We start from the raw sequence: 27,706 nt of genomic DNA, 5'->3' as shown, positions 1-27,706 counted from the left end.
CGAGCCCAGGATTCCTAGCGCAGGTTTCCCGACTTCGTACGCATGAAAGTTGCTTTCGGAGACACTCGATCGTCGAATTTATCCTCACCCAAAATTAACAAGCCTTCCTACTCGCCTCCTCGACACAGAGCGACAACGATACAAAATTGTTCTGCGCCATCAACCCCTTTTTTTGCGATTCGCTCGGAGGGTATTACGGCAATAAGCGCTCGTTATCCAGTGGCGCAGGAAAAGCCCTCGCCCTAAGGGGTTGTGAGAGCACACGACAACTTCGGAAGCGAGCCGTCCGGCAGTGGGCGACGTCTGCTGCAGATAGACGGCCGTTAACAAGGTCGCCAGCGATTACTGGAAGAAGGGGTGGGATGCCTAGGGGGGGGGGAGTGGAAGGGGGGAGAGGTTTCTCTAACCCGAGGCTAGACAGGCTGCCATTGGGTGACGTCGGTGTGGTCAGATCGCCACAAGACGGGACATAAACAGATGACAACGCGAGCCTGTCTTCAGTCTCGCGACTAGGCTGCCGTAGGACGTTTAAGGAACTGAGCGCTCGACGAGCAAGCTTTTTCGCCGCACCGACCGAACAACCTGAGCTCTTCTTAGCCACTCGAGAGTGACGAACCCAAGACGTCTTCAGTCGCACCATTAACTGGGCACCCGCTAACCACACGTGACGCACCTGTACCGAATACCGTGCCGAACCGAGGAACGAGGCTTCCGGTCAACATGAACGGAGTCAACCACAGCGCTGAAACGGCTGGAGAGGTAGGACATGCCCACGTCTCGTGGAATCTTTAGTCGCCTACTTCCGTTGTACATGCCACGCACGCTTGAACGTTGGAAGAGCGTACGACACTAATGCCTACCTGTAGTCGCGGAACACAGACACGTCTCAATGTATCGTAAGGCAGTTGCGGCATTAGAAAGCGATGCTGTGCGTCCCGCGACTTAATAAAATAATAGTATACCTGGAGTTTTACGCGCCAAAATCACGATACCATTATTAGACATGCTGTAATGGAGGGCTCCGGAAATTTCGACCACCTGAGGTTTGTTAACGTGCATCTAAACCAAGGTACGCGGGTCTCGAAGCTTTTCGACTCCATCTAAATGCGACTGCCGCGGCCGGGATCGAAAGTACTGCTTTCGGGTCAGCAGCCGGGCACTGCAACCACTTTACCACCGCGACGGCCACAGAAATAATCGTGGCGACCACTGTTGTGTAAGTGTGCTCACATAGCCGAGTGGCTAAACAGAATATGATGAAAGGTCGTTAAAAAGGGAATGAAATTGGGGTCAACGTTTCGGCGTGGACTTATCTTCGTCCAGGGCAACACTGACAAGTACAAATCCGCTTGTCGAAACGTCCTCTCAAGGACATTCCCTTTTAGACGATCTTTCATCGCTTCAAGGCTTAATCATACCCAGAAGTTCTGTCTTTTCCCGATTTAAGAGAAAATTATCGACTTCGTAATGTAATACATGGATGCACTATGACGCAAGCCGAAAACATATTCAACTCAATTCAATTGATGTATTTTTCATTGACACAAGAATTTGTACAACAGAACTGTTGAGCCAGAAGCCAAAAGCTAGCGAAGGCCCACAGTGAATATATATGTCCCAACATCTACAATGTCCAGTGTTTATCGACTTCCTAGTATTGATTCTACATGAAGAACTTATGCGAATACATACACACAAAACTAAAGGAATAGAAATCAGTACATTGCACAGCGTATTGTGAGGCTCACATTTTTTATTGTGACTGCCAACGCGTAAAAATTGCCTGTATTGGGGGTAGACAACGGTCGTCTTCAGATGAGCTTAAAGTTTTTGTTCTGTTTTACCTGCCTTGCTGTAGAGAGGGTAAGGTTTATATCATCTCGGATACTCCATTTCTATAAGTTCTGCTGCGCAAGAAAAAAAAGGGGGGGGGGGGGGGAGTGTATTCCCATACTGAAAAATGAACAGTTGAAGACAAGAAACGTAACAAACTGAAACAAGTTAGAGAAAAGGTTAAATTTTCCTGCTTCGTGTAGACATCGGCGGTCGGTACTGTCTCTGCGTCTGATTCGTTTCGTAAACCTGCAGGTACTTTATTCTTCGCTTTCTTTAGTATTGTCAGGGTTCTTTGATGATACTTGAGTATTGAGCGACTCTCGTGCTACGTGTGTACCAAGAGGTGAGCAATTTTCTACTGCCTAAGTACTATCTCCGCAAACAGGCGCACCAATCTATGCTTCGTGAGGAAGTGTTTACAGCAGGGGCTTCCCACTTGTTATCTCGTTTTGTGCGCTGCTGATAAGGCGGTGGTAATTATTATCGCTATCGCGGTTGTTGTTCATGAGTGGATGACTTTCGCGAGGCCCCATTCTGGAGGGGCGATGACATTCGTGGATGCCTTCAGGTTCTGGAACGTGTCGTCCCGCCGTATCGCCATTGCTTGACATCATCGTAAAAAAAAAAAAAACTGGAGTCATGTACACATCATTTCTCCTGCTCGCACGTCAACAGCAGCCGCATTATCTGATAGAGCAACCAGCGAAGAACAGTCGCTTTATCTTAATCACGGATACCTTTTCACTGATTCGGAGTGCCGTCATATATCGGCAATAATCGTCGCCAATCAGTTTCAGTTTATTGAGCGTTTTTTCTCACACTGGTTTCAACATATGGCGCTGATACAAGGCGGACAATGAAGAAACTAGAAAGAAAAAAAATCTAAGGTCGACGCAGTACGCAATGGAAAGGAAAAACTTGGACGACGCTTCAGCTTTGTCTTCAAGAGCAGAACTCCACAGCGTAATGTGGACTCGTACGTTCGCGTCGCCTTTTCAATCGCTAGCCTCGCTTCGCTGCTCAGTGGATAACTCAGCCGTGAAGCAAGAAAAGGAACGTCTGTGCGCGTAACATGGGCCGTTTCAAACTATCCTAGAATGCCCACTGCAAGTACCGTTGCGATGTGCCCACTACGCCCTAATTCAATGTTTCGCGAATTGGCGAAGTACCCACGACGCGTCCGTAAGTCAACACGCGAACGGGCGCAGCTGAACACTTTGTTGATGCTGTTGCTGATGATGATGGCAAATTAGGCCTGAGCGCTCCGTAACGGGTGGGCCTTTAAACCCCACACACTCAATGCATTGCGCACTTCACCGATTTGAAGCCTAGTCCGGTTCTACGCTTCTGACACGCAGTATTATGTGCTCTCGCCGCACTACATGAAATTCGTATAGGGTTTCTTCCCGAAGCCGTTTCAAGCACTGGCATGACTGTGTAATAGAAGACCTGTTTGCCACGCAGAGGACCTGGGGATTCCCACGCGAACCGAATATTTTTATTTGCATATATGTCGATTTTTCGCTCCCGGAGAACGCCGATTTATTGCTAACAACCAACGACGCCTGCACCGGAATTTCCGCGAAACTAGCTCTTTAGCGTTATCGCTTTAAAATTTTAGGCGTAACAATGACAGATCGGAGGACGGCATAGTGGATCAGGGAACAAACGGGGGTAAGGATAGTCTATCTGACACAAGTGAAAGAAATGGACATAGTCTAACACGTAACAGGCCCGTAGCCAGAGGGGGGGGGGGGGCTAGGGGCCCGGCCCCCCGTGACATTTTGGTGCAGTAGGTTTTTTTACCGAAAATAAATTATGACAATAGGTGTTTTTCTCAAATAGTCAAGATTTTCAGCAAGTGGGTCTCCGCCGAAAGAAATTCCTGGCTACGGGCCTGGGACGTAATGTGTGGGATATAAAAGCGGTGGTCAGATAAAGAACCACATGTGGTCTAAATTAGTCCGGACTCACTCACAACCATGCGCCTCAATCGTATCGTGGTTTTGGCACAAATAAAAGAAAACACTAGAATTAAGATCTTGTCTTGTAGCTAGGGAAACGTGCAATGTTCCAACATCTCACGTCTCCATAGCGGTTTCCTTCGTCTCGGAATTTCTACCGAGTCGTCGTGATTACACTACTAAAGTGGATGCTTGGGCGTGTTGGTACGAAATAATGGAAATAAAACAACTCAAAAGGCGGAGCAACTGAAAAAATGAGGACACAAACTACAGCGCTGACTTAAGAAAAAAAAAAAAGGTTTTTATGTACTTGCGCAGTCCAAAACGAAAAGAAAGAGGAACCCAGAAATGAGAAACAATGATAATATAAAAATTACAGCATATCCACGGGTGAATGATGAAGAGCTTGGGCCGAAAGCTGCCTGAAGACAATCATGGTCTCGGGATCGGCGTCTCGTGCGCCCGTTTCGCAGCGGGCGTCCTTGCGCGCACCGTCACGGGATCCGCCTGGCTGCCGCCAAGCGAGCGCCCGCCGCTGCGCATCGTTCATGCTCCACCAACAAACCGACACGACGGGGACGATCCAGGAGAATGGAAGAGGCGCTCACTCCCCGCGCATCCCCCTCGCGCAGCCCGCGCAGCAGCCATCGGAGAGCACGGCACTTCTAGCGCCATCTAGTGGTGATTCACACAAGCGCCATATTGCATACAATTCTATTGGACCAACGCCATCTAGGAAATGAGACGACAAATGGTGATGACGACACGGATTGTGTACAGCGCCATCTAGAATATCGTCCCTGAAGTGCAGTTTGTATGTACTTCTATGAGACAGCGCCATCTCCCGTTTACGCCGGACAGAGATACTGCCGTTGACGCCGGACAACGGAGACGTGACAAGGTTAGACTAAGAGGAGCTACGCCCCTAAAAAAACTGAGCATCGTCACTGCATACCATGCATGTACAATGCGCGTACAACCACAGGCCTAAAGATAAAGCACTGTTGCTTACTAACTTTGAGGTGCTAAACGCTTGTCACAATATTCACTACCTAACTGAAGGTGGTAACTGTCAAGTTAGTAACTTTAACACCACGCAAATTACTCTTCACAGTTACTGCCTACAGGGAAGTGGTAATACAAAGTTTGTAACTTTACTACCCTGACAAGCTCAGATAAAAAAGTGAGACGGTACGGTATAGTCTCTTGATGTGACCTGGTAAGTATGCACCACAGTGACGTCATCAGATAGCAATTTACGCAAAGAGGCATGCACGACCCACAAACGAGCTCACATGCACATATAGCCACGCGAAAAATATGCAGGCTTCTACGCAACACACACTAACAGCAACCTAAAGGATAAATATAGCCCTACTTTGGGGCAGCGCACGTTGTACAGGTGAGTTGACCATGAACTCATACTTGCCTTTGATGTTTTGAACCCGAATTTTTGTATCTTATTACTTGCATATACGTGTGGCATGACGCGGCATAAAACTGTTATTCCAAGAAAATTAAGAAAGTTATAGTTTCCCTTAATTTTTCATAACACTGTCACAATTAGATGATAACGTAGCGCTGCCGATAGTGGTAGTGACGCTTACCAACCAGTCACGCACGCAAGTAGTAACATCTGCTAACACTAACACGCATAGTAGTGACGTGAATATTTACTACCTCTAAAGGAGAAAACGTTAGCGAAAGTTCGTACTCGTGCCAAGGGGGCAGTAAATGCTGCAGTTACTACCTTTTTTTTACTGTTTTTTCAAGAGTGCATTTGAAAGGTGATCGGTTTTCTTGTCTGACAGGGCAATTGAAGGTCTGCTCACGCACAATCTGGTCAGCCTTGCCATTTCAAAAACCTCCAAGATTTGTCGTGCCGCCACCCCCCCCCCCCCCCCCCCCCCCCCACTCTCGCGGGACCAACTCGTAACCACATGCCTCACAATTTTTTCTTTCTCCAACCCGGAATATACAGACTGTGACGCGGAGAAATACGGGAAGCGCTGCAGTGCTGCTCATCCGTGGCCATCTCAGACCGCGATAAGGCTTAGCTCCCGTGACCCGCGGGGACGATTCGCGTCGGGCGTTTTCTCGTGTCTTGTGGCCGGCTTCATCCTGATACCGACCGTCTGGCCAGCGCGGGACTCCCTGACCGCGGCATGTGCGAAAGCTTATCGGCTCCCGCCGGAGAAGTAGATGCCCTTGATCTTGAGCCCTAATCGCGTACCGAGGAAGCTCTGGACATCTGCCTTGAAGCTAGGCAGATCCGCTAACCGCGCACACCCCTTTCTAGCCGTCATATCCGAGGAGTCAATCTCACCGTCGCATGAAAAGATTGATGATGTCGACTTTCCGTTAAGCCTAAATCTGGTTGGACCGTATAAGTCGAGGCTGGCCAAAAGACCAAAAAAAGACATTTAAAATCCACGCAGACTCTCCTTTGGGAGTTGTCTGGGTGCTAAACGGAGAGCTTTATGGTAGGTTGCAGCCTTCAGTGGAACATTGTTTTCGGACGGCATCGGCATGGCGTCTTTCTTTCCAGTGTTCTTTAGCAGAACAGTCCTAAAAGCTAATGCTTCTCGAAGCTGAGAGTTTCACCTTCAAAGCACTGAAGTCGAGCGTGTGTCCTCGATCCAGAAAGAAAGCTTGTGACGTAGGCCACTCCGAGCGCGTGTCTCTCGAAAGCATGGGCGCGTTGCTTTATGTTTCATTATTTTTCGCGCCGCTCAGGCGCGTCATATACAGGGAGTCCCAACTAACACGCAGCACGATTTTAATACAGAGGAACGGCGTTACGCAAAGCAACCTAGTTCACATTGTTCCTAGTACACTGGAACAGCCACTACTATTGTTTTCGTTAATGAGGTTTAGTTAACTAGTCATATTTTTAACTCCAAATGTACTCACCTGGTTATCAAAATGTCAATGAGGCATATGTAGGCATGTTCAAATGACATCTAACTCCGCTATTTTAAACAACGTACTACTAATTGTGCGATAATTTTTTCCGGTTGATAAAGAAAGGCCGCGACATCTGAAAAGTGAAAAGGAAATAAAATATGGATCGCCCGATCTGCAATTTCACGGCCTAAGAAACGCACCGCCTTGGGTCTTACAGAGTCAGCCCGTAATCAGAAAGGTGCTCTTGCCGCGTTATCAATGAAGACTATCTTGATATATGGATAATGTTAGCGCTGTTACAATCGAGTGGAATGAATCCCTGCGCACGTCAACGTATGTTATACAGCATGACGGGAGAGGGAAATAGCGGCCGGGCGTCACCCAATGCAAATTACATAACTAGTGGGCCGTTTAAAGCTTCCAACCCATTACAAAGGGCTGAGCCATAATTCTTCATCGTCATCAGTCGTCGCTTCAACAAAGTGCACATAATGCCTTACAGACCTGTAGCTGGTGCCTCGCTTCTCCGCAGAATGACGAATAATGGCTTAGGAGGTGCTTCCCAACTTCACAAAAATTGTGATTTATGGCGTAGTGGGTACCTCGCTAGTGTACATGTATTAGTAGTCCAAAGACAGCTTACAACGCGGGCTCTAGAAATGCCGCTCTTCCAGCTTTCGCTGTGACTGTGCTGCGGTTTCAGCGCAGGCCTGGCGGTTTTTTTTCTTTAAATCATGCTGCGTGATAGTTGGGACGCCCTGTATATCAAGACACGGTCGCTACCGACCTATCAAGCACCCGCGGCGCGTTTCCGTGACGGAAGCGGGAATCGGTACGCAACTGCGGGAGTGACAGGTGAGCTGTCCCGTATGACGTCATTGGTGGAATGGCACGTCCCTGTCCCCTGGTTCTGGCAGTAGTAATACTTGCAAAATAGCGAGACCCGCGAAGCGGCACGGCGTGGGTTACTGGCCGCCCAAGTGACACGGGCCATGAATCGAAGTGAGCGTTACTTATGCAACGCAATGCGGAACCTTTCACTTTCGTTCAAGTTTTACGGCGATATGACGTCACTTATGAAGTTTCTACTCGGGTCACGAAACTCTGTCGCATGTGACGGCAGCCGGAAGTTCCGCTATTGTGATCTTTAGGATGTGGGAACAACCTTGTGCCGTGCTTCTTCATTTGAAACACGAAACATGATGAGAAGCCCTACGAAAAAAGTTTTGGTATAAATCTAACCCCACAAATATCGCAGCGAAAGACTCAAAACTCTTCCCGGTAACTATTCGCTCCCCTTATAAGCGCCCTGCGCTTCCTGTGAGAATAATTACAATTCCTTATCGCAGTAAATGAGCTCAGTTGCGTGCTCGCGTCGCCTGGTAATTTAATCAGAACGCTTCTATGCATTTCTTTTCTTCACTAACTGTAGTCCCAAACTATACATCTGATCTCGCATTAAGAGCGATAGTTGCACAACCGGGGCACATATTTGATCGGGACAATTCAGCGCATCAACGCTAATACCAATTACGTTTCAGATTAAACCGGGCTAGCGTGCTGTTGTAACAATGGTATGTGCGCCTGCGCGTCTCCTAATCAGAACACACTTGCTTCGGAATGTTCATTATTAGGCTATAGTTCATTGATTAGTGCATTGTGACGGTAAGCGCTAATTAGGTTCCGGACTAAATCAGGCTAGCGTGCTCCTGTAACCGTGGAGCGTACGTTAGTTCTCTTGAATTCACTCGCTTGCGCCAAGAGACCAGTTTTTTTTTATTTACTTGCGTTTCATTGATGGAATGGACGACTACACACTTTAATGAGTACAGGTACCAGTTATAGCACGTATCTTGTCCGGCTTTATGAAATTATATTTTCACACGCAGCTCTGAACCTGGAAGCATGGCTCAATTTGCGTAACAGCTGAACAATTTACTAACTTGTCAGTAGAAACAGAAAGTACTGGCCAAAGCACTCTGATTTCCTGTAATATAGTAAAGTTATCTACCCATGGACGCGTTTCAGATAAAGCTGCTTCATACATCAGAAAATAGAAAAGAGCGCACCGGTTTTCCACTGTTTTCATTGTTAACGGCTCGCTTTTGGCACAAGTTGATAGTTTTGCAAGTTTAAAGTATGTCATGTTCGCGCTTTTTCTTGCGTGCATTTATGGGAAACTTAATGTGCTGTTTCTGCAATATGTATATACTGAGAAGCGGGTTGTTTCAACACGTTCACTAAGTATTGATAAAGGTGGCTCGAACGTAGCCCACATTCCCATATGGGGTCAACTAATAAACAATAACAAAACTTGAAGCATTTAGAGACACGTTGTTGTCCCCCTGAGGCATAGACTGTTGTCCCCCTAAGGCATAGATTCACTCAAGAAATATATATCGCGCTTAGGACTCACACCACGGACTCAGACACACCAAAGGTCTTCCTCAACTGGGGGCTCAATCGGACTGACTCCCTAAAATTTTCCTCGGCCGGAGCCACTCGTACTCACATTCACCAAATTATTACTCAGCCACGCTCACTCAGACTCATAATCACGGCTCGATTTGAGTCTGAGTGAGTGAGTTTGTCGACTCCTTAGTTTGTTAGCTTGTAACTAGCTTTTTCGACCTTGGTGTTAATGCTCTTTAACACCCATATCTCGCATAATCGCTGCTCTGCTTGGCGCCTTTTGATCTCGTCTCTTGAAATGCGAGTTATCAGTGGTTTCAATACCGTAAGGACATTTCTGTTGAAATACACTACTCACACAAGATATTTTATCAATATTTTTATCAAGAACTTCTCGTGAAAGAGATAGCAGGGAAAGGGGGCAAAGTTCAGGGACCCCCCCCCCCTTCCATCACGCGTGGCTCTGATAAATAACTGCTGAGCTGGCGTGTGAACGCCAGTGCGTTGAAGTATGTGTGAGTGGACGTGAGTATAAACGTGAGCCGACCGACATAAGGCTGATAGTAGTGCTGAAGCTGAGTAGAGTCAAAGGACACACCGTGACCGAAAAGGATGTCGCAACGCCACTGGCAAAAACCATTTCATTATTTTCTAAAGAATAACATCGTATCAAGTGAGAAACCATGCAAGCTAAAAGCCTCCCCTGACCTCTTCCCTTGTTCAAGTTCTGCAGCTGCTGTCGCCATCAGCCTGTCTGAACAACATATCTGCAACTGACAGCCACCTCGACTTCAGTCAGCGACACGGATGGAGAACCGCACTTGGCTGCACATAAAAGGACACTTTCGTAAACGCTAACCCGAAAAGGAAAACTCTGTCGCTCATAGTGAGAGAATCTTAGGAACCATTTTCGTCACGTAAGAAAAACGTGGCTTCGGAAGCACGCGTTTGCATGGTGAACGAGTCATTCTTGTCACCCACCGGAAATGCGTGCACAGCGAGGTAGCAAGCTTTCGAGAGATTTCCGTAATGGCACTTCCCGTATAACTCCACTTTTTTGAAGTTAAAATAACGAACATACGTGTTGGTATAGAAACGCACGTTTCTTCTAGGATGAGGAGAATGTCAGCGAGGCGTTCGCGTTTCGGGATGCCTTCTACGTAAACCTGTCTCAGACAGGCGACAACTTCTTGTACGTTGAAGGTTCTCGTCGGTGACAAACAGATGAAAACTGTTTTCTATAGCCAGTTCCAACCTAAGAATCAATGCACGCTCCGCCCACAGCTGTCGATGTCACAGCCAGAGAAAATTTGAATAGGTGCCCCATCCAATTGCACTTGCTCCTTTCGGTGACGTCAAACACCTCACGCGTATTTCAGGTCGGTTCTTTTCTTATACAGACCAGGCCCGTAGCCAGGAATTTTTTTCGGGAGGGCCCACTTGCTGAAAGTCTTGACTATTCGAGAAAAGCGCTTATTTTCATTATTTATTTTCGGTAAAACACCATGTATCATAAAATTTCGGGGGGGGGGGGGGGGGGGGGGGCTGGCTACGGGCCTGATACAGACACATATATGTTCGCGTTATGAAATAGTAACAGAGCGATATTCTACACGAGGACACTCAAGAGAAGGAACACAGACAAGTGCTGACTATAAACTGAACTTTTATCGAACACGAGAGGAAAATATGTACGGAAGGAATTGAAAACATTAAAGCGTGACAAAATATCAAGGGATGATCACACGTGCTCTTCCAAAAAAAGATAATTCTTTCGTCGACAAACAAACAAATGCCGTACTTACGCATGATAAGTTTTTTTGGGCAATATGAGCGGCTTCAGTGATTTCGCGAGTGCGCTGGTCCTGATGTCTGCCGATGATTGTGGTTTCTTCGAACAGGGGAGTGCATCCGCAGGAATGGCAATTAATAGCTAAAATACCTTCTTTAGCATTGCGCACATTATTGTTGTGCTCTCGAAGGCGATCATTTATACACCTTTCCGTCTGGCCTACATAGTAGTCTGGCTCTACATGAAAGTAGAATTCGATGGATGACATTGCTGGTGCATTCTACGTATTGTTTGCGATGCTTGATGGTGCACTTGAATGTCTTTTTATTCACGGGACAGGTAACACATGAAACATATGAGAGTTTATGGGGTGCTGAAAAAACTACTTGAGCACCACAACGTTGCGCGTTTTTTTTTTAGACGATGCGATATCTTGTGCATGTATGGAATAACCGAAACCTCATAGCGGCGACGAGCTTCCATGTCTACCTGCTGACCATTTCTTCTGCAGTTTTTCTTTTTGTAGCGTTAGCTACACTGGCCTAGCCGAGCCAGTTTCGCGCGCCTCCTCAAGAGCCATGCTGCGCATGCGCGAGGATCAGTGATGTCACACAGGTTGCGCACCGGAGCCGGCGCCTCCCGCGCACTCCACCGCCGCCGCGCGCGACTCGCCGCCGCCGGTCTGCGCTTTCCTGAGGAGTGACGTCGTAGCCGTGGCAGACGTACTGGTGCCGGCGCGCGCGCAGCTATTCGCCTTTGCTGTGCAGTCGCCGTCTGACACTGCGCTGGAGCCGCTTGATAGCGCCTCTGACTGGCGTTTGCTACTGTGGTATCGCCATGGAGAAGGAGAGCACAAATGCTGCTCAACGGCGCAGAAGAGCGGAGAAGCTTAACTCATCGGATCCCGAAGTAGTTGCCTGGCAAAATAAATATACATGTGCCACATAATACGTATACCGTGTGTGTGTCGTTGGAGCAGCAGTAAGCATGATAATCAAGCTAATCCTAGACAACCAGGAAAACTTAGAATAATCAGCTGAACCTTTGCTAACGCTACGTATATCCTGGCATAGCCGAGCTAAGCCACTGCAACATTTTTTCGGTAGATTGTTTCCGTTACTGACGTGAGCAGCTCTTGCGGATTTGAACCGACGAGTCTGAGCATTGAAACTTTCCGTGACAGCATGTTTACATGATTTTTCCAAAGCGTTGCAAAGACATGTTTGAGCAATGCTCCTTTTGTCTAATTTTGTTTGTGATGATGCGTCTGGCAACAAGGGTTTTTGTGCGCGCGGCTCGTACCTCCAGCATGTATGTCGATTGGCAAATGTCAGCCGCAGATCTAGAAACCGAATGGTGCTGTCCCGTGGCATTTCGTGTGTAATCAAAAGTGGAGCTAAACACTCTTCAAAGAGTGTGATAAGATGCCTGCTAACAGCTTGGAAGTTTTCAGCGTTGCACTTCAAAACCACAATATAGTCGTCGACAAAACGGAATATTGTCAGAACACTGCTACCACTAAGGCGTTCACTAAGAGCTCTGTCTAGCTTTGCTAGGAACATGTCACTCAACAGTAGGGCAATGCATGAGCCTATAGAAACACCATTTTTTTAAAGAAAGATTTCAATATTCCATTCAACGTAGGTAGATCGTGTAGCTGATTTTTCGTTCGATAACTTGGAAATTCTTGGCTAATTTCAGCAAAGATTCCGAATTATTGCTCGGGGAAACGCAAATATTTTAATTAGGGGCAATGAACGTTTAATTATTAAGGCAAAAGCCTTAAATGCCTCATGAAACGCGAAAATCGACCGGCGTCCCACGTCGGCGGCGTAAACACGAGTGAGGCAAAAAAACCAGCATCGTCACAGATCGCCAAAATTTGTGACGTCACTGTGACGTCGCATACTGTGACGCCACATGATGACGTCGTCACGTGATATCATCGCTTGGTCAAAGGTGGGCCGATCACGGAGGCAGTGCAAAACCAGGTGAGGTGCCTCCCATCCTGGAGGCAGTGCAAAACCACGTTAGATGATGAAAAGCTTTCGGCGGTTGGCCGGGGCAGGACCAATTCATCGACTGAGAAGAAAATGAAAGTGGCTTTCGCCTTCGAGTCGTCTTGGTGAATACATAAGGGATCCTGTGAATTTTTAATATGCGTGGCATTTACATTAACAGCAAAGAAGTACTAATAGTTACAATGCAAACCATCTAACACGACTATCTTGCTCAGATGTATGGTAGGAGAGCCGCAGTTCTGGTGATGGAGCTTGTATTTAATAATTAGGTTGTAACCGACTGTGTGCCACATGATACGCTTTTGGTCGGGCGATGGAAGTTTACGAGTTTCATAGAAAGAACGCACATATTTAATCCTCTTTATAGGTCAATGAAACTTCTGCTGTATTATTTCCTCTTTTTACTGAATCATTTGCTCCAATTTTCTATCGCAGGATCTCATGCTACCCATGTCGTAATTATCCGGTATTACCGTATGAACACCGTATGCGTCATGTGTGTTATATGTAATTTTTCATGAAGAGATAAAAGTACTTACCACTCGGAGTCCTGCCACCAAATGTTGCTGTTGTGTGTCGTCACTTTACGATCATATAAAATTAAAAGGCATGACGATAGAGTACAGTATAAGATTAAACGGACACTAAAGAGAAACGATGGATCGGTTTAGATCGGTAAATCGTGCTCGTAGAACTCTAATAACGTTAATGTCGCCATCATATGTTTATTAACAGAGGAGGAAATCAAGTACAAAGTTCACTTTTAAATTTCGCGCCGAAATCTCCCCGCGTAACGTCACGGATTTCAAAGTGTATTTGTCGTATTTTGGCGCCATTGGCTCAACAAAATTACCCCAAACTTGGCATTTTAAGTCTATGGCCCCCTCAGAGGACAATGTGCTTCATTTGTACCGATTAGGAACGACGTAGTCCCTAGTAGCCGCCGTCAAAACATGTGACGTCGCGGCAAATGGTGCGGAAACTTCAAGGTGGCGTCACCACCCATATTTTTTTTTGCGTGTTTTCTCGCTTACTAAGCGTCTTCTCGCAGCAAGCGTGGTGTTTATGATATCGTGAAAGAGTACTTTACTAATATGAGAAAAATCGTTTTGTTCTTTAGTGTCCCTTTAAGATCCCTTTACAGCGATCACGGCAGTGATATCCCTACACATCTCCAATGAAAGACACGTGTTCAAAAAGGCCATCGAGAACAGCTGAGAAGGAGTTCAAAGTACGTTTAGAGACAGCAGAGACGCTTAATCCTTACCGACGTGTGAGACAAAAGCGCCTGGTATTCGCTCGGTGGATTTCACGACGAACGGTTGCGTCGTCCGCAATGCCGAGCACCGCTCACCGATCGAGGTTCGCCTCTCCGTGATGTCCTCCGCCAGTCGCCGATCGTCGTGCCGTGACGGGGTTGCTTCGTCCGTCACGCCGAGCGCACCTCTCACCGATCGGGGCTTCGCCCCGTCCGAGATGTCCTCGTGCCTCTCGCCGATCGTGGCCCCGTCCATAGGCGTGCACAGGGTTCCCCATCACGGGGGGCAAAGGTTCATCGCGGCGCCCCCCCCCCACCTACTGCGTCAATGTATGGGGCAGCTTTTGCCCCCCCCCCCCCCCTCTTAGGACTAGAAGGGTCAATGTACGGAGCAGATTTCGCGCACCCCTCCTTTTAGGCGATTAAGGGGGGCGGCCGCCCCCCCTGCCCCCCCTGTGCGCACGCCTATGGCCCCGTCCCTGAACTTCGCTGACCGGATCTCCCCATCCTTTCCTATCATTCTTTTAATCTCTCCTGGTTGCTTGCGATGAATAGTAAGACGGTGCGAAATTGTCTTAATACGCGTCTAAATGTCAAAGTGGATTGGTTGTTGAAGTGTTCCTGCGCTTGGCACGAAACTCAGCGCTTGGGCGTCGCAATAAGGAAGAACGTGAGCGGCCTACTGTGCGCCAAGCTGTCAAAGAGGCCTTAGAGTGCACCGCGTTGCCCTCTCTCTCGTACATTTTAACGCGATAGCGTTAAAGAGCTCGTATCGCAGAAATTCCGCCGTCGGCGTCAGCACCGTTGGTTGTGAGCGAAAAATCATCATCTTGTCCGCGACTGAAAAATCGAAAAAGCTACAAATAAAATAAATAATAAAAATGTTGGGTCCGAGTGAGAATCGAACCCAGGCCGTCTGCGTGGCAAGCAGGTGTTCTACCAAACAGTCACGCCTCTGCTTGGAGCTGCACTGAAAGTAACTTTGATGCTTCCCAAAAATACGCGTCCTCTGTACGGGTGTGACAGTACGAGATGTAAAAAATTGGGGGACCCTTAAGCTTTCGCCTTTAAGAGTTGAACGCGATAGCGAAATCCGGCTCCTAGTGCGCACTTCAACCACTAAGTGCATACTTATTAATGTGTATTGCTACACTCACACACGCACGCACGCGCGCGAATTTTACAGGCTTTCGATCTAAAGCAAGAGTCGCATGGCCTCCAAGATATACGCCGCGCGCCGGCCCTCTCGGATGCTATGAAAAGTCGAGACATATTTCTCACAATGCCTCACAGATGGCAGCACATTATCTAGCGTTTGCTGCGTTGGCTTGATATGTTTTCCTCTAGATGGACATAGTTGTCCATTTTTAGAGCTGTTTGAAAGTTCGTGTGTGTATTTAGCGGCGATGGCTGCACTATCCCGGCGTTTTTCGACGTAGTTTGATGGCCTCGCGAATGCGCCTACCGTATGGGCTCGTTTTCGTCGTGACACCTGCCGAACAAAATGCGTTAAGGAGACTCCTTCTACTACATGGCATTTATGTAGTGTTTTTGTCCGAAGCAACTGCAAGCAACATCGTGGCTTTGTGGTAAGACACCTGCTTGCCACGCGAACGGCCTGGGTTCGATCCTCATTGGGACCGAAAATTTTATCGTTTATTTTATTTGCTACTTTCTCGATTTTTCGCTCACAACCAACGGTGCCGACGCCGACAGCGGAATTTCTGAGACACGAGCTCTCTAACGCTACCGCGTTAATATTGCAGTAATATTGCGTGGTACAAGCGTAGATTGCCATCGGGCGTCACACCATGTCAGTATCATAACGTCTTGATGGTTTAAAGACAGCCACCCATTACAAAAGGCACACACACTACTGCGCGTATTCCCTTAAGACCACGTAGTGGGTGCATCGCAACTTCGAAAAAGTTTCTCGCGCATAATTGCTCCTGGTTTAAAGTATGCTACCCATTACTAAGGCACACACCTTAGTGCACGCATTCTGTTAAACACTCTTAGTGTTCGAAGTGCGCTCTAGGGGCAGGATATCGCTATCGCGTTCAACTCTTAAAGGTGAAGCTTAAGCGTCCCCCAATTTTTTGTTACTTTATACTCGACACTCGCAAGGGGCACCTGTCATTGCGTCAGCTTCATCGGCAGGCTATTTCGAGCAGTGAACCCTGCCCTAAATCCCGCATCTATGAGTGACAGGCCCCGCCGGTCGATTGCTTCTCTTTGCCAGCGCCTTCTCTCTTAAGCACATCAATGTTGCTGTTGTTAGTCATTATTTACGGTTACACAATATTAAGAGGCATGACGATAGGGTAAAGTACACGATGAAGATCACTGCAACTACAACAATGATATCCCTACACATCTACAATGAACCTAGACACGTGTTCAAAAAGGCTATCGAAAGAAGCTGCGGAGGAGATCAAAGTATGTTTAGAGACAGCAGGGACTTTTAATCCTTACCGACATGTGAGATAAAGCGGCTGGATCAGAGGAGAAAGGACAAGACGACGATCATATTGAAGAATAAAAGAAGGAATTGCTTAGTGAGCTCCGGTGGACAATGAAAGTATCTATAAAGTCCAGTCAGTTCCACAGCGTGAAAATTGCCAGACAGCGAGGTTGTATTGATGACTATGATCATGACTGTCAGTACAAAGGAGTCATCATTTTTACCATAATTTCAGGCATCATCTGTATCACTTCACTTTATTAATTGCAAGAATGGCGTCATCGCCACCATCATTTCGGACATCGTCATCTTGTTTTATTTCACCCTTTATTATCTTTCTCTATGGTCACGTGACCTGCGTGACCACCACCACCACCACCACCACCACCACTATTATTACTACTACTACTACTACTACTACTACTACTACTACTACTACTACCACCACCACCACCACCACCACCACCACCACCACACCTCTCCCCCCCCCCCCCCCCCCCTCCCGAAAGAAATTCCTGGCTAAGCTCCTGGCGTGTATTTAGGCCCGACTGCCACTTTTCCAAGCCTTATAAAATACCTGTACTAGGATATGTGTTCATAGCAAAACTCATTCTCTACGTCTTATATTTCACACAATACGTCAGGTGTTGGCCGAGCGTTTATATCAAAAACCTGGGTTATGTCCAGGGTTGCCAGGTCAAAAAGACAAAATGTAGCCAAAAATAATGAATACTAGCCAAAAGATAGCTACCTTGAGCCAAGAGTAGTTAAGCTAACCGAAAGTAGCGAGGCTTCTGTGAAAAGAACTCCGACGTTTTTATTAAAAGAGCGAAATGTAACAGGATTTTGGCGCAAATGTAAATAAGTACAATATTTGAACTCTTTAAAAGCAGAACTGCCCGGTTTAAGCATTTTTTTTTTGTTCACCATTCATGTCGCGCGGAGCGACCAAGTCGCTTGCACTTTTAGAAAAATGGCGCTCTTCACGCATCTTGCATCACTTTTCTTAAAGGTACGACGAGTAGCAGCCTTTTGACGACGACAAAAATTAGTACGGCTTAGTACACCCAGAATCACGATCGCCGGTCTACAAGCATGTATTACAGTCTTCCCCTTCACAATGTTTTCCTGTGGGATGACCAAGTGCGCACAGTTAATGCTCTTTAGTTGCAGTCCTAATTTAATCCTTAGAATTGTCGGAAGCTGTTCATCAGACATCCATAATAATATCTGGGGTTTAACGTCCTAAAACCACGACATGATTATGAGGGACGCCGTAGTGAGCAGCTCCGGAAATTTCTACCACTTGGGCTTCTTTAACGTGCACCTAAACCTAAGTACACGGGCCTCAAACATTCCTGCCTCCATCGAAAATGCAGCTGCCACGGCCGGCATTCGATCCCGTGACCTTGGTGTCAGCAGTCGAGCGCCATAACCACTAGATCATCAGACATCCATATTCTAATGAAGAGCGCAGAGCACCAGCGATCCGGATTGTCTTTATTGCTTCAAGTTGCAGTTCAATGTTGCGTTTCGCCATTGGTGGTGAGCAAACACAGGCCGTGGGCGACAGTCTTTCGTTAGTACCAGCCACGTGATCGAAGCATTTATTTGTGTACGGTAGTCGTCCGATCCCGTGTTCGAAGCTGGGAACAAGCAACAACCGCAATGTTTTTTATTCACAATACTGTTGGCCATACGGCCGTTACAGATTGGGTTGTAAGGCTTCACAACAACGAAGTGCGTATTACAATACAAATTACATCAATACAATAAGAAACGTGAAAATACAAGTATACTCATAAGTTAAACAGTAGTTATCAAAATATGAACGAAATATTACAAAAGCAAGTCCGTCAGTCAAAAGAAATAACAAATCGGTACTTAAACAGCAACACGAGTTGCTTATGATGCAGCCAATGCATGCTGCGTCGCAAGAAAAGGGGAAAAAAGAAAAAAAAAAGACATGCATACTCTGCAGAATAAGAAAGCATCAGCACTCAGGTTTGTAATGTCGCTATTATGCAATTTTCGAAGGTTTGTGTTGAGGTGCACTGCACAACTGATGGTGGCAGGGCGTTCCAGTCTTTTATAGTTCGAGGTATGAATGAGTTAGCATATGCGTCGATATGTAGTTGTGGTACAACGAACATGAAGTCATACTTTTTCCTGAGGGTTCGCTTTAGCTGAGGCGTTAGGTAGGGTGAAATATCAATGTTAAATTGGTGCTTGGAAAGTAAAAATAGAAATTTTAATCTTGATACTAGGCGCCGCTGTGATAACGACGCTAGTTTAAGGAGTTTCAACATCGCTGATACCGAGTCAGTCGATGAATATTTAGACAAAATAAACCGTGCAGCCCTTCTTTGTACCTTTTCGAGTTCGTTTATTAGACCTACTTGAAACGGATCCCATATAATGCTTGCATATTCCAGCGTTGGCCTAACATATGTTAGAAACGCGGTTAGCTTGATAGATTGAGGTGCAAGCTTCAACTTTCTGCGCAGAAACCAAAGTTTCGTTTCGGCAGCGCTTGTAATATTTGCGATATGCGTTTTCCAGCTTAGGTTCGTGGCGATAGTTATTCCTAAGTATTTGAGCTTATCAACTGTAGCGAGCATTTGGGAGTTCCCGAAGTAGTTATGGTGCAGTTCGCTCTTTACTTTGTTGGATACCCTGAAGACAACTGTTTTTTGTTCGTTTATTTTCATTTTCCCCTTTTCACACCACGCTTCAATCGCAGCCAGAGCATCGCTCAGTGATTTTTGATCAGTCACGTCATTGATCTCACGGTATATTAAACAGTCATCTGCGTACACACGCACAGTGAAGTCGTCGCTGATATCGGAGCTGATGTCATTAATGTATGCCAAAAATAATACAGGGCCTAAAACAGACCCCTGCGGTACACCTGAGCTAACTGATAAGGTGCTCGATTTTATGCCGTTTATTTCCACATACTGAGTTCGACCGGACAGATATGCGTTGATCCATTCTATTAAATGGGGATTGATTCCCATTTGTGTCAATTTGCCGACCAACAGAGAGTGAACGACTCTGTCGAAGGCTTTAGAAAAGTCTAAACAAACCGCATCGAGTTGTTTTTTGTTGTTCAAAGCTCTAGAAAAGTCGTTGATGGTTTCCATTAGCTGCGTGGTGGTAGAAAGGCGTTGCCTGAACCCATGCTGGTTTGGAAAAAAGATGCTGTTTTCTTCAAAATAAGTGTATATGGACTTAGCTATAATATGCGCGAGTAGCTTGCAGCAAACACAAGTCAAAGATATGGGGCGATAATTTCCGATTTGCTGCTTATCACCTGTTTTATGTATAGGGATTACTCTGGCCACTAGCCAGTCATCCGGAAGTTGTTTTTGTGCGATTGAGGCCGTAAATATTATTTCCAAGTAGTAGGCTACCCATTCCACATATCGTCGTAAAAATTTGTTAGGTATTTCGTCCGGGCCGACAGATTTTTTTCATCCATTTCTAAAATAAGCGATAGAATTCCATCGTATGTCACTGCTAAATCAGCCATCGGTGCGCAATGGCATTGATATGTAAGAGGGGGTGGAGTGCCAACCTTTTCTGGAGGAGTAAACACAGACTGAAAATATGAATTAAAGCATGACGATATCACCGCAGGGTCAGTCACAAGCGCATCGTTTGCGACTATGCTGTAAGAGTCCTTATCACTGCCCGATAAGTAGCGCCAAAATCGTTGCGGAGATGACTTCATGAAGGTTATGAGGGTTTCTGTGTGATATTTATTTTTGGCTTCTCTGAGCATGGTGCGCAGTAGTGCTCACATGTCTGAGAGTTTGCGTTGGTCCCTTTTTGTTTTCTTTCGTTCGCGACTGATCCTCCGCTTGAGGTGTATAATATCGCGGGTAATCCAGGGGTTCCGTTTATTCGTCGTTTTCTTTCTAACAGGTATGAACCTGTCAACGCTATGGAAGATGATGTCTTTAAATTTAACCCACATCACTTTGATGTCAGTCTCAATTCTGAAGTTATCTAATGAATGTGAAAGATAATCGATTATACTAGTGCCGTCTGCTTTCGAGAAGTTAGGCACATAAACGAGGCGTTCTTCACGTTTAGTACGCATAGCTACGTGTTTTATTTGGACGAACACTAGCTTGTGATCCGATATACCCTTGTCAACTGCTAATTCATAATTATCAAAGCACCCGGCCAGAAATACTAAATCTAGGATAGACTTCGCCGAGCCCGCCGTTCGTGTGTATTCATGAACTATTTGTGTTAAGTCATGTGCAAAAGCTATATCAATGAGAGTGTCACACTTCGAGCACTCTTGTGAACCTACGGTAAAAGAATCCCAGTCGATATCTGGTAAGTTGAAGTCTCCCGAAAGAATAATACGACCATTTCGCGGCTTGTGCTCATCTAAATAACTCTTGAGATCTTGTAAGTATGAATCCGATGTACTGGGCGCTCTATAGATAGCCCCGAGGAGAACAATGACATTGCCAATCCTGACGTTGCACCATACACTCTCGTGGTTTTGGATTCCTTGCAAACGGATGCATTCAACATAGTCTTTAACAATTATGGCAACGCCACCTCCTCGGGATTCACGATCATTCCGCATTATCTTATAACCAGGTGGTACTAACTCATTGTCTCGGATATCAGGATTTAGCCACGTCTCAGTAACTGTGACAATGTGTGGGTCATAATTGGCTAGGATGTATTACAGGTCGCCACTTTTATTTACCAGGCTTCTAGCATTTAAATTGACGAGACGGAAGCTGTCTCTTTTGTTAGGCGCACACCTTCAATCATGGCCTCTTTGCGCTGACGGGTGTGGGTTACGTTTAACCTTGACTCGGCGGTTTTTTGTGGTGTCCCAAAAAAACATTTCATTATTAATGTATATTTTGTCGTATTCAAGACGCACGCGCTGTCCCTCCTCCCTTTCCCTCGCAGCGGAGTTCCAAAGCAGCTTACGTTTAGCCAAGGTTTCCTTGGAAAAGTTATCTGAGACTGAAATACCAGTTCCTTTCAGATTCTTACAATTTTTGTAGATCTGCGCTTTTTCCCTGTAATCATATAACCTTAGAACAACAGGGCGAGGCCTTGTGGTCTGTTTTTTGTCCTATTCTGTGCAAGCGTTCGACAGTGTTTAGCGTAACATGCAGCTTCTTTTCAATTACATCGTTTAGCACTTTACTGCGCAGGTCTTGTGGTGTTTCATTCGGTTCCTCTGGTATGCCAAATACCATTAGGTTGTTCCTTCGGCTCCTTTCTTCGAAGCTAATAAGCCTTTCCTGTTGTCTTTGAACAGTTGCGTCCAGTTCCCGCACTGCTTAGCCGCGTACATTCAGAAGAGCTTGTGTGTTGGGCCCTGGGTTTTGCTCCACGTCTCCGGAAAGCAAAAGACACAATCGTGCAAACAACGAATATAACGCCTTTGGGCAAGGCAGCACTGCAATGAAGCGGTTATCGCTCTTAAAACCATGGAAGGCGTAATAACTAGCCTGCTCAAGGAACAGAAGTCGATTTGTTGACTTCGCGTACTCGAACTCCAGCGACTGCGGCGTTACCAGATATCTACATTTACGACAAAATCGAGAAAATGCAAAGTAGTCAATAATTAGAAAAGTAGCCAAGACATTTTTTCTGCCACCACCAACCTCAAAAAGTAGCCAAATTGGCGCAAAGTAGCCAAACCTGGCAACCCTGGTTAGGTCGGCAGCGACTACGAACTGCTCCAACAATGCAGGCGTATTGCATCAGCCTTCGTATTGTGTACTTTCTGTGTATTGTAATAATAATAATAATTGTTGTTTTACGTCCCAAAAACCACGATATGATCACGAGAGACGCCGTAGTGGAGGGCTCCAGAAATTTTGAACATCAGGTTTTTTTAACGTGCACCTAAATCTACGTATACACGGGTCTCGAGCATTTTGCCTCCATCGAAACAAGGCCGCTGCGGCCGGAATTCGTTCCCGCGACCTTGGAGTCAGCTGTCGAGCACTATAACCACTGAACCACCGTGGCGGGCTGTCTGCGTACTGTGTAGTGTACTTTTAGTGTACTGTGCAGTGTATTGTGAAGTATGTGCATTGTGAAGTCTGTGCATCGAAGTCTGTGAATTGTGCAGTCCGTGTACAAGAGTATTGAATCAGCCACTGGAAGATCATTGCATCATAGTATTGCATCAGTCTGGCCTGCAGTCAAGCGGGAAGTCTAGGTACTTCATATTTTTTTCTCGACTAACCTCCTACAGGCCGCTCTCCTTCCCTCGAGGCCGCATAATGGATTCGCGTGACGGATCGTAGTCGTCGCGTAAACCGTCAGTCGTGCAAACGCGCGCAGTATGCGTAATTAGCCCAGAACACGTTCCGGCTCAAACACGCGGCGGCGTCGTTGGCTAGAGGCATTGGACAAGGCGAGAGGGCGATCGTATTTCTGACTTAATAGGCATACCCTTCTTCTCTTTCGAGCGCGTGTCTCGGTTGTGAAGAGGAAGCCGCCGCCCGCAGACCTGTTATCTCTGGCTCGTGGCAAAACGCTAACGGCGGCAGGCGGGGGTCAGCGCGAGAGCGATAATTATATACGTCTCTTACCGCATACTGCCACTCCGTGCGCGACGACGCCGACGTGTGTGCTGCGTAGGAAGTGGCTGGCGTCGAGGAAAAAAAAAATACAGCTGGTTCCGAGTAATACGAGGCTTTGGTTTATCAACAACAGGTTGGTTGCTGCGAGAAACGAAACCGTAACCGGCGCGGCTGCCTGTTTATAACTGCATGTGGTGGTGAGAAACGGGTTGTTAAGCTCTTATTAATCTACTTGTATACATGTTACGGTACCTAAGATGAAGTTATAACGTTTGCAGGCTGAAAATCAAATCAGCAAACACAAGGCAGGGGTAGTAAGGTAATTGTTAAAGGGGGGGGGGGGGGGCAGGTGTGATCCGTTGTGAGACTAACACAAAATATAATGATGACCACGATTATGATGGTGTAACAGTGGTAGTGGTGCTGGTGATGATGACGTTATCGGAACGTGTTCGCAATAAATTGTCCCCTTATTAACTACGACATATGTGCGACAGGTTACCTTCGATGTCGGTTTTTGAATTCGGGCATACTTGTCGGTGTTAAGGTACCGAATTGAATTTTATTTATTGACGCAGCAGAATTTACACAAAGGTAATAGTTGTAGACACGCATCTGGATACCTAGTCTAAGGCTATCTGGGATTCATTCAAATGTAATTATCAAAAAGAGGCATATATATATATATATATATATATATATTAATATATATATATATATATATATATATATATATATATATATATATATATATATATTATATAATATATATATATATGCCTCTTTTAAGGGCGTATTCGAATGATAGCTTGAGTGCACTCTAGTTTTGCCGTGAGCAGTTTTTAAAAGCTGTTGTGACATAATAACCGTATACAGAAGCGACAAATCTCGCTTAATAATCAAGAAACGTGCCCATGCTTATGCTAGCGGCAACGCTAAAAGCAGCTCATTAACGTAACTTTCGCATAGGTGAACCAAAGTGCTCTGAAATCACCCACCCGAATACGTCATTAGTACAGCTCCTCGAAGTATGCGCCGAACCCGGTGTGGTGCGCCTCGAACGAAATTTCCTCCTAACAATCGCGCTTTTCTTTTTTGTTCTCGTTTTTTTTTCTTCTTTGGCTTGACGCAGTTCACGGCGCAGCTGAATTACGGAGAACTTGTTTGCGATCATTCTGGCGACAATAATTACGCTAATCATCGCTAGCCGGGCATTTTCCGCATACCTCTAGAGTGTACTTGCTTGTTTTTACTCTGCCGCGATATTTTTTTTTTTTTCAGTCCTCTGGCAAATCGGGTTTCTAAGGCAGCGTCTTGCATCTCGCCCATGTTATTTGCGACTAAACCGGTGCTAAAGGGACTCTAGAGAAAAATCAAAGCCAGTTTCACCCCAAGTGAAAACCGAACTGGGTATCAAGGATTCGCCCGTGTTTTCGTTCTATTTATCTTCTGTTTATCTGATCTTTCCTGTTCTTTTCGTATGATTTTGTGATATCTTCCATCATTCTCTGTTGTTTTCATGTGACTACTTGATCTCTTTTGCGATTATCTATTTTCTGTTTTATGGTCTGCTTTCTACTGTCTTTTTACTGTTTGCTGCTCCGAGCGCGGTGCGTTTCACTCTACAGGCGCTCGCGTTTCGTCTTCGCTTCTCTCTTCCGTAGATCTGTGTCTAACTTCTTATGCTGGCGTTTCGCTGTCGCTTCACTGGCTCGGACAGACAAATTAGCCATACGGCGACGCTGGCGTTCACTGGCAAGAGCGCGCTGGCGTTCCAAACGTGCATCCTCTTCGACTTATGCGTATCAAACGTGGAGGCGTATCCTGTTCGGCTTATGCGTATCAGACCTTCGTGACACCAACGCGCGACATGAGGCGACGACGGGGCCGTCCCTTAAACTGCTCCGCATTTAAAACGATTTTGATCGCATTAGTAAATTACTCTTTCGCGATACCAAAATCACCACGCATACTGCCAGAACACACTTGGTAAGCGAGAAAACGTGCAAAAAAAGAAAAGGAAAATCAGGGTGGCGACGCCACGTTGGAGTTCCCGCAACACTCGCCATGACGTCATAGGTTTTGACGGTGTCTGCTAGGGCCTACGTGGCTCCTAATTGTTGAAAAGTAAGTACATCGACTTCTGACGAGGCTGCAGAGTTAACATACCAAGTTTCAAGAAATTTCGTAGAGCCAATGCGGCCAAAATACAAAGAAACACTTCGAAACCTGTGACGTAACCACTGGAGATTTCGGCGGGAAATTTAAAAAAGTACAACTTTTGACTGATTTTCTCATCTGTAAATAAACATATGGTGGTAAGTTTTTGAAGCAGAACCGATCAGTCTAAAGTATTTTTTCACTCTCGCATCATCAACATCTACCAGGCACTATGCGAAGTTCGAGACGTCTCTAATTTCGGATATTTATTTATTTATTTATTTATTTATTTATTTATTTATTTATTTATTTATTTGTTTGTTTGTTTGTTTGTTTGTTTGTTTGTTTGTTTGTTTGTTTGTTTGTTTGTTTGTTTACCCATCCTACATCACCCAAATGGGCATTATTGCAGGGGGGAAGGGGGAGTATCGAAACAATTTCACACATTTATACAGTCAAACACCGAAGAAGATTGGCGCAGTTATTCCTGCACATACAACCAAAACTAAAGCTTACATATTGTAATGAAGATAAAATAAATCTGCGGGAAGATCGACAACACTCGCGTCTAAGTTGTTCAATTCAGAAATCCTAAAGAGCAAAAAAAAATAAAAGAATTCGCAAGAACATTCGTGCGACATCGTATTTCATATATTTTTCTTAGCGTGATCATTTCTATGTTATGTGTAATATGGGCTCATCATGCACAGTGGATTCTCGTTCATACGACGTTGCGTAATACGTTTTTCGACCTATAATACGTTTTTCTTCGTATTCCCGACCGACGTCCCTCGGAAATAATGTATTTTCATGCCTTTAATACGATCAAACTTTTGCCCAAAACTGGGTAATACGACCGTGAAAGCAGACCTTAACCGATATGCCTATAAATCATTCGTTTATTCTTCGGCATACTAGCTTGAATCGCGTTCCAACATGCCACGATCTGCACGTTGTAGAGCCGCATCGCGCGTCGATTTCACGGCGAAAAGATCGTTTCCAGACGCGGCCATTGCGTTCAATGATGATGATAATGCATGGATGGATGCAATGAGCGTCCCCTTTATAATGGGGCGGTGACAAGTGTACCACCAGGCTCGACAAAAAAAAAAAAAAAAAACTTTACTCGTTTTTTTCTTAGCGTTGGCCTAGTGGCTTTACTTCAATTAAAACTATTTTACTCCAGAAGAAAAAAAAACAGTTTTCAGCTCCGTTCTCTGCCCTTTACGGCAGAATGTCCTTATTTTTTCCCAATATTAATTTTTGTCCTTTCTCTCTAGTTTTCTGCCACCAACACTCTAACCGTCTCTTACTTATTTCAATCGCGGGTGTGTTCAGCTTTCCATTGTCTCTAAAACCCAAGGCGTCATGTAGGCTCGTGCCCAAACGTACACCTGGGTGGATGTCTCCACATTCAGTCAGAACATGCTCCGCCGTTTCCTTATCTTCCCCGCAGCACGTGCATTGCTCTTCTTCTTTACTGAATCTCGCTTTCAAGCTACCCATTCTAAGGCAACCTGATCTCGCTTCAAACAGTAAAGCACTTCCCATTGAATTGTCGTAAAATGCCTCCCTCCTTATTTCATTTTTGCCCTTTCGGTAGTTACTCAAAGCCGGTTTTTTCTCCATAGCTGCCATCCAGTAAATCCTCTCCGCCTCTCTGACTTTTCGCTTAACGCTCTTTGTTGACATACTGCTTACACTACCAACCGTATATTTACTAGTAGTGAGCCTCCTAGTTCTTTTTCTCCACGGTGTGTCCACGCTCTTCCTATACAAGTAACGGAACACCTTCTCTGCCCATCTACTCTCTTTCATATTCCTTAGCCTTTCTTCGAACCTTATTTTGCTCTGAGCCTCCCTCGCCTCAAAACCTGCCCATCCCATATCGCCCTTTACAGCCTCATTTGTCGTCTTCCCGTGAGCACCCAACGCGAGGCGTCCCACAGTCCTTTTATGATGCACCAGGCTATTCACCGCGCCATCTAGCGAAACGTAATCATAATCGAGGAAGAGAGTGCGGAACGCTACACGAAGAGATACTCTTAGACGTTGAAAAGAACAAAGTGCAGGGCAAGTTTGCCAGCTACTTCGATGTTGCTGAATGAAAGTGAGTTGCTGACGGAGTATGCATATTTCGATGTTTTTTTAGCATCTTTGGTTAATGCGATTTCTGTATAATGCGTTTTATTTTCCGGTTCTCGTGAAAAACGTATCGACGAGATTCCACTGTTTAAACTTCTGTTAATAGTAGTTTCATCACAAAAAATGGATAACATCGCGCCACTGTTCACACCGCCAGGTC

General features: G+C 45.8%; 1 protein-coding gene across 1 annotated transcript in view; it reads left to right on the top strand.

The window, feature by feature from the left end:
• The first annotated feature begins 502 nt into the window (after nucleotides 1-502).
• LOC119401569 (protein henna) overlaps nucleotides 503-27,706 on the top strand; it is a 107,968-nt gene continuing 80,764 nt past the window's right edge. Inside the window, exon 1 of the mRNA XM_037668468.2 lies at nucleotides 503-759. Coding sequence (XP_037524396.1) covers nucleotides 721-759 — 39 coding nt within the window. The 5' untranslated portion in view covers nucleotides 503-720. The remainder of the gene's footprint in view (nucleotides 760-27,706) is intronic.

Source organism: Rhipicephalus sanguineus, chromosome 8 (assembly GCF_013339695.2).
Source record: "Rhipicephalus sanguineus isolate Rsan-2018 chromosome 8, BIME_Rsan_1.4, whole genome shotgun sequence".
NCBI classification, from domain to species: Eukaryota; Metazoa; Arthropoda; class Arachnida; order Ixodida; family Ixodidae; genus Rhipicephalus; species Rhipicephalus sanguineus.
Note: the sequence above shows the minus strand (reverse complement) of the source record. Positions and strands in the feature narration are given on the sequence as shown.